General features: G+C 35.7%; 1 protein-coding gene across 1 annotated transcript; it reads right to left on the bottom strand.

The window, feature by feature from the left end:
• Nucleotides 1-1578: 1578 nt before the first annotated feature.
• On the bottom strand, nucleotides 1579-7540 carry LOC128983459 (uncharacterized). The gene is made up of 5 exons (XM_054402756.1): nucleotides 7437-7540; nucleotides 4293-4359; nucleotides 3427-3893; nucleotides 2343-2364; nucleotides 1579-2104 (listed from the first exon to the last, which is right to left on the bottom strand). The coding sequence occupies exons 1-5, from the start codon at nucleotides 7473-7475 to the stop codon at nucleotides 1629-1631; spliced, it is 1071 nt and encodes a 356-aa protein (XP_054258731.1). The 5' UTR covers nucleotides 7476-7540; the 3' UTR covers nucleotides 1579-1628.
• Between the last annotated feature and the right edge of the window lie 402 nt (nucleotides 7541-7942).

The raw sequence follows: 7942 nt of genomic DNA, 5'->3' as shown, positions 1-7942 counted from the left end.
GATAAATAAGTTGATCTTAGTAATTTTGATTAAAATTAACGAATTGTGTACAATGTAATGTTTAATGATGATACATAATTATTCACAAATGACTAGCAAACGTAGGACGGAGGACTCTTTTTGAACTAAGATTGTAAAATATATATATATATATTTTTGCTATCTAAATAATATATTATGTATATACAACATTGACTTAAATTAATAATTTAATCTGGATTAAAGGCACGGGACTATATTGTTATGTCATCTCAAACATATTTACAAAACTTTGTCTATTACTACCATAATTAGTTTAGTCCTATAATTGTCCATTTAGATACCTTTAAATGGTAATGATTTGGGTTGAGAACCATTAAATTTATATTTTAATCCTCAAAGTTTTCAAGTTTAAGTATTTATGTACATCTAATACACAAAATAAATAGCCCATTACAGGATTTAAATAGCTCAATGATTTTACTATTGGAAATTTGAAAGGTGTAAACTCTAGAAAAGTATAAATACTCTGGATGTGGGATGTGTTGCTTGAGGTAGAACTAGTCTCCAAAATACAGTTGTAATATCCGGTGTCTGGGGTTGACTGTTATTTCACGTTCTGTATACAACACTCTTGTGTGTATTTTGTAACGATTTTTATCAGTTTCAAAAATAAATGTGTCTAAAATCCCCTTCAAATTTCTTAATAATATTGTTATAGCTATCAAAAATCAGTTTTACAAAACGATTCTCCTAGCAATACATGGCAACTGGCTATAACATCCATGCTATTATAAATAAGAGGTCATTTCTGTCTGTCTGTGTGTTTGTATAAGATACACAAAAAAATATTGAACCAAAAATGGGCTCGAATTAATTATAAAAAGCTGCACCTCCGAGGATACACAACTATCCTTCCTTCAAAATTGACCTAGAATTCTGCCCCGCGGGCTTTCAAAGTTCTGAGGTGAGAGTTTTAAAATTAAATATTTATTGATCTCCACGGTAACAAAGAACAAACGCACAATGTTTAAATGTAAACAATCAGAATTGTAAACTTAATTTTGATTTCACATTTCCATGCAGCTGGTCCAAAAATATTAAATACTGCAAACAGTTTTGAAATAGTATTTTGCAGTGTCTTACCCAGGGTTCTAATTAGACGAAAAAAATCATAACATAAAAGAGATAACATAAACCAACAACTCGGTTCATTATGACTCAAACTTTACCTTCCAAATCTAAATTAACTTCAAAACACTTAATACAGTCCCAAATCAACATAAAGAACGACCTCCCATCCTAACATGCCTAAATAAGGACTAAATTCATCCCTTTAACAATTTTCTAAATTTTTTTATGTTATCTTGTTGGTTATTATCATATTCCAAAGTAAGTAGAATGCAACCTAACCTAACCTTACCGCAGTGTAGTGTGTGAAAATCAGTGTGTGAGTCATGAAAATCATACATTCGATATTTATGACTCACGAAAAGTACACCTGAGTCGATAAAATATCTAACTTATATTTAATCTAAAATATCGTTGAATCTCTTCGAACTTTACCTAACTACGCTATGGTTGTAAATAAGCCAATAATATGTCAACATGATTTTATTTAGTTGATAAATCTTTTCCATCAGATGAGTCTATCCGAAAACCCCAGTAAGTCTTTTGTACCAAGGCGCTTGGACGTCCATTGCAGCGTCACTAGTCCAATCACTTGGACAACTGACTTCACCAGGAGCGTACCGACGAATATTAACCACATCTTTTACACTGTCCACAAACTGAAACCAAATGTCCATTTTATAACAGTATCCATTAGTTAGTTGGAACACCAGTGTAAATTCTTTGTCTGCATCAGGGTATTTCTTTACTTTCTTTATGTTGATGTACATTCCTTCATCTCCATGTTTACACGAGTCTAGAGTTAACCTTTCCAAGATTATTTCTTCATACATTATAAATCCTACTGATATTTTATATCCGGCCGGGATCGTGTTGTATCGTTGGCAAATGAGTTTGAGGCCAGTTTTGAAAGTGTTGATGACAGGTGTTTCAAAAGGATCACCATCTAGGTGAAATTTGATGATTTCGTTATCTCCCCGTGGTAATAAGTATGCTATAAAACACAGTAAATTCATTATAATAAAATAAGTAAATATATTTTTTTAATTTTAGTTTTTTTTTTATTTATTGTAAAAGAAAATCTATAGAACAGTTTTTTTAGAAAGAGAATACATTTAATACACATAGAGCACGGTTCTATCAAATGCTAGTTTTCAACTATATTCTAACAACTGTTGTAGATAATAAATCTAGTTCGAGAAAAGGGTGTTATTTTAATCGTGAATACTTACCCCTTTCAGAATTTTCAGTACCCTGAAAAAAATGAAATGACAATTTTTAGTAAGAGGTAGGCTGCTGTAATAAATGTTTATCTAAACGTGATTTAAATCATAGGGAGTTACCTAAAGATATAAGATATAAGTATAGTAATACCTAAACCTAAAGATAAGTATTGTAATAGTATATTTAATCCATAGAATATGCCGATCTTGGTCACTAACAAGACTACACGATCGTGCCACTATTTTTACACTACCATTAATTCTAGATTAAAATACCTACATTGGTAGGTGTTATTGGATGTATCTTTTATTTACTTTCTGTAATTCAATAACAATTACAATGCTAATCAAGAAGTTATTCATAAATTTGAGCTTTGATAAATTTTTCGTCCCCTTTAGGGTAAATAAGTGCAATAACAATGGTAAAAAACCACATTACTGTTATGCCTATATAACAGCATAGACTAACCAACACAAGTAGACTTCTCATCCCATTGTAAATTGTGAAGCTCGTTTTTCATGTCTAGTTCATGTCTGGTGAAACTGATCGCTAGTGTTGACGAAATATTTTTTCTATTATTTTAGGGTTCATTTCATGATTGGTGCTTTACCGTTTAGTTATATAAATAGTGGACGAGTTATTGTTTATAATTAGATCGTTTTATTTAGTAAAACGTGGTTTTAAATTACTGAAATTATAAGAAACAAATTGTAAACAAGACAAAAATTGGCTTCAGTCGTTTCATAAGGATGATGAATCTACTAAGGGCGTATATTTATCTGTGTATGGTTTTATCTATGAACAGTTGCCGATATATTTATTACTAGTGGCTTGTGGGGACATTAGTTACAATTATCATACTACAATCCTTATATTAATTACAATTTGGTGTAACAGTTCGCAACGCAGAAATGTTATACTATAAATAAAGTGCAGTTGAAGCCTCATGGGTTTCTTTTAATATAAAATTTGTCTAACAATAAAATTACAGCCACATTCAAGACATTCCTGGCTTTTGCAAGACCATATGGGTTGGTTGAGATGTATTTTGTCACATTGACGTACGTATTACAGTAGGCAGTTTAAACTTACAGTCTCAGCCCCATTGCAATCCGTCATTTTTCCGGCTCCTCTCTCCAATGTGGGATAGTGAAGATAGATGACTACCGTGTATGTTCTGGTGAGACAATTATATGTCCGACCTTTCCTCCCCACAGTAAACTTGTAGATGATGTTGAATTCAAACTTAGTACGTTCGGGTGTTAAACTCCAAGTCGGATCGTCCCGTACAGAAATGTTTTCCAACAATTGATTGCAACCAAACTTTTTGCTTTTGTCTACCTTCAATCTATCTATGAAGTATCCTTCTGAGCCGTATACAAACATTATCAATTCATTGTTCACTTCTACGCATTTAAGAAGCAAAGTCTTTCCAAGTACGAATTTAATGTTTTTCTCAGCGATTCCACCACTTTTCATATTATCCTCTGGGTCGTTCTGCTTCGGCAAGGTTTGGCGTGACTCATAAAACGCATGTTTTTGTAGAGGAAAGTCCACAACTGAAAGATAAATATACGGCTTCATTAAAAATAATAATAACATTATCAAAGAAAGATTGATGCTTTAATATTGTTACGAAAAAAAACTGTAAACACCTTTGTAATGGTAAAAGTAAAAGTAAATAGACTTGTTTTGTTTGTAATAATAATAAATTTACAAACGTTTTTATGTAGCTTAGGGTTTTTGATTTGGTAGAAAATTTCAATGTATGTTAGTTGTTTTTGATAACATAAAAAAAATATATTTAATTTTGCATTTTTATAAAAATGTTTTAAAAGTCACACTCGAACAAACAAACCCACACACATGCGCGCGCACACACACATACACGCTGTGACCTAAGTTTTAAAATAACCGTATAGATAAAGAAATTTTGATTTAATAAATATCAGTGTTACCATGGCCTTTGGTTTCCGTCCCCTTCGAAAATAATCCAAATCCAAATTCAGCTAGGCTCTGAGGTATCTGCAACAGTATAATCACATTTCAGTTTGAACACAATCTTACACGTAAACATGTTGATCCTAAACATTGAAGGTAGAAAGATAAAACATCATAGTATGATCTAATGTATGACATGATGTCATGCTGACGTGATGCGACAAACACATGATCGAAGAAAAATACACAACATAACAAACGTTTGGTGCCGTTACATAGAACTAATTAGATTAACATATTTATTTTAGCAAACTTCTCCACTGAAAAGAATAAATTACCGACGAGACCTAAAACTGGGCGGTAGAAAATCGTACATGGATGTTTTTAAAATAAAGACAACGGAGGAAAACACTGTACATTCTTAATTTCCTTGCTATTTTTATACACGTTGGGGAAAAAGTCCCAGGACAATTAAATTTTTTTTAAATAAATAAAGATAGAACTATAAAACTTGGTACACATTTACTGGGTATCGTCATAATTTTAACACATGATCCAGTGATACACTACCTCTTCAGGGGGACGGCCCACTAGGAGTCAGAAGTTCGTGTTTAATGTAAACATAGGTTGATAAGAAAATCACGTTAAAGACCTTTACACTTAGAATACTATGCCACAAACTTGAACTCAAACGGACTACCGAGTCAAAAATGGTAGCCGTTCAAAGATTTCTCGAATCTCCCATTTTAAATATTTGAACGGCTACCACAACTTCTAGCGGGTGCCGCCCTGCGGAGGAAGAATACAATAGCAATGCAAATTTAATGCATCTTTGAATAGCTATGATTTTTTACTCCGTCGTACGATTGAGTTTGGATATGCCGCATTGTATTTTACTAACAAAGACAATTTAATTTAATATTCATATCAACCTATGCTTACATTTAAAATGCTCTTCTGACTCCTAGAGGACCTTCCCCCTAAAGAGGCTGGGCTTCTTTGAATAATGTGTTAAATGATCTTGATGTCCAGTAACTGTGTACCAAGTTCTGATGCTCTATCTATATTACTTTTTGAAATATTATCCTTCCTGGGCCTTTTTTCCCACCCTGTATTAGTGCAGCATAATTGTTTAACAAAGTAAAACAAAATTAACCATCTGCCTGTTATACGAATCCACTGTATAATGAATCCCCAACTGATACACATGCCGTACAACACTTAACAAGAAATACCCATGGATTACAAATGCACAGTATTCTTGGCTTGTACAGAATCTCAAGCTTTGCTTACACTATTGAACAGGTGACATTTTAACCCTTCAAGCTCCAAGCTGTGGAAGTGCACGTTGTAACATTTACTTATATGGCAGTCTTTTACACTACGGTGGCTGGTGACGTGTCTGGTAACGTGGATGGTGACGTGGCTGGTGACATGGCTGGCGACGAGGCTGGTGACGTGGATGACGACATTGATGGTGACGTGGCCTGCTACGTGGCTGGTGACATGGATGGTGAAATGTTTAGTGACATGGATGGTAACGTTGATAGTGACGTGTCTGACGACGTAGATGGTGACGTGTCTGGTGACGTGGCTGGCGACGTGGCTGACGACGAGGCTGGTGACGTGGATGGAGACATTGATGGTGACGTGACCTGCTACGTGGCTGGTGACATGGATGGTGACGTGGCTGGTGACGTGGATGACGACATTGATGGTGACGTGGCCTGCTACGTGGCTGGTGACATGGATGGTGAAATGTTTAGTGACGTGGATGGTAACGTTGATAGTGACGTGGCTGACGACGTATATGGTGACGTAGCTGGTGACGTGGATGGAGACATTGATGGTGACGTGACCTGCTACGTGGCTGGTGACATGGATGGTGACGTGGCTGGTGACGTGGATGGTGACGTGGCTGATGACGCGGTCTGCTACACGATGGTTTTGCTACGTGGATGGTGACGTGACTGGTGACGTGGCTTGTGACGCGGCTGACGACGTGGATGGTGATGTGGCTGATGACGCAGCCTGCTACACGACGGTTTTGATACGAGGCTGACGACGTGGCTGACGACGTGGCGGACAACGTAGCTGACGACATGGCTGACGACGTAAATGACGACGTGGATGGTGATGTGGCTGATGACGCAGCCTGCTACACGACGGTTTTGATACGAGGCTGACGACGTGGCTGACGACGTGGCGGACAACGTAGCTGACGACATGGCTGACGACGTAAATGACGACGTGGATGGTGATGTGGCTGATGACGCAGCCTGCTACACGACGGTTTTGATACGAGGCTGACGACGTGGCTGACGACGTGGCGGACAACGTAGCTGACGACATGGCTGACGACGTAAATGACGACGTGGATGGTGATGTGGCTGATGACGCAGCCTGCTACACGACGGTTTTGATACGAGGCTAACGACGTGGCTGGCGACGTGGCTGACGAACCGGCTTCCATACGTGGCTAGCTACCGTAATGTAATAGGGTCCTTACATAATACTGCACTGTGACGAAAAATATTGTTCATCACACGGACAAAATGTCTCTTTTTAACACTCGCTCATCATCCAACCTCGGCTTCACCTCGATCGTAAAACTTGAACTCGGATAGAAAAGAGTCACGTTTCACCCTAGTGAAGAAATAACATATTTTTAGGTTTTAATTGGGTCTTGTGATTGAAGAACAGCTGAACCTTCAGTTAAATGTCCATCTACAATCAGACAGTAATGTAATGGCGAACTATATTTTTTTTAATGGATTGTTAAATAGCTTTATTGTATGATAAAACCCATATAGTATAGCCTCTGCAATCAGACACTAACTAATACGACTATTATAGGTGCTTTGCCAATTGAATGGATCAAAAGTTATTTAAAAAACGACAACTATCATAGGTTAATATTTATTACGAAGTGACATTATATAATCTTAAAAATTATATAATCTTTGAAGAAAAAAAATGTGTGTGTTAAAAGTTTGGATCTTAAATCGAAAAGTATATGAAACTGAAATAATAAACTCGAATCACACGTGTAATGCATGCTATTCGATATCAAAAAAACTACTCATAAAAACTAAATGTTTTTTTATTAAATAAAAAAAATAAAATGCAAATAAGTAAATAGAATACAGGTACAATCTTACCAGAAATGCCCCCAAAACCACAGTTGATATAAGTTTCATAGTACAGGCATACGGGTCGAACTAAACTTGCACATGTTTCTATCTCTGGATGTATGTAGTCAAATTACTATTAATTGCCTATTAAGTGGCATAATCGATCTGACAAAAATATGGCGCCAATAAGCTTCATCAACCTGAACACCTGAATTCAAAAATACCAATCTGAAAGTTTAAACATGAACAAATAAAAACAAGTTGCATTACTTTTTTTCTTTTCTTCACTACAATGATGAGTTTACACCCACATTAATGTTTAGTCCAAGCAAACTAAAAAAACTTACACAGGGATCGTTAAAATTGCAAGAAAACGTTTTATGGTTTTATTTTGTAGCGTTGGGTATGCAGAATGTCATACTAAAAGTTTCCAAAAATCAAGGCACTAAAATCACAATTTAAAATGGCGACTTTTCCCAATATTGGAAAATAAAAATAATTTAACATGCATTTGTTATGTACATTTTTCGAGA

The sequence above is a fragment of the Macrosteles quadrilineatus genome, unplaced genomic scaffold (genome assembly GCF_028750875.1).
Source record: "Macrosteles quadrilineatus isolate MER2022 unplaced genomic scaffold, UCM_ALF_1.0 Scaffold_1__1_contigs__length_201487025, whole genome shotgun sequence".
Taxonomy (NCBI): Eukaryota; Metazoa; Arthropoda; class Insecta; order Hemiptera; family Cicadellidae; genus Macrosteles; species Macrosteles quadrilineatus.
Note: the sequence above shows the minus strand (reverse complement) of the source record. Positions and strands in the feature narration are given on the sequence as shown.

What these genes read in the sequence shown, in the direction of transcription:
- LOC128983459 (XM_054402756.1), bottom strand. Translation starts at nt 7,475, where the DNA reads ATGAAACTTATATCAACTGTGGTTTTGGGGGCATTTCTG. An exon ending in GACGGAAACCAAAGGCCATG is followed by an intron (nt 3,894 to 4,292) that starts GTAACACTGATA and finishes TTTATCTTTCAG; the next exon opens with TTGTGGACTTTCCTCTACAA. An exon ending in ATTGCAATGGGGCTGAGACT is followed by an intron (nt 2,365 to 3,426) that starts GTAAGTTTAAAC and finishes CATTTTTTTCAG; the next exon opens with GGTACTGAAAATTCTGAAAG.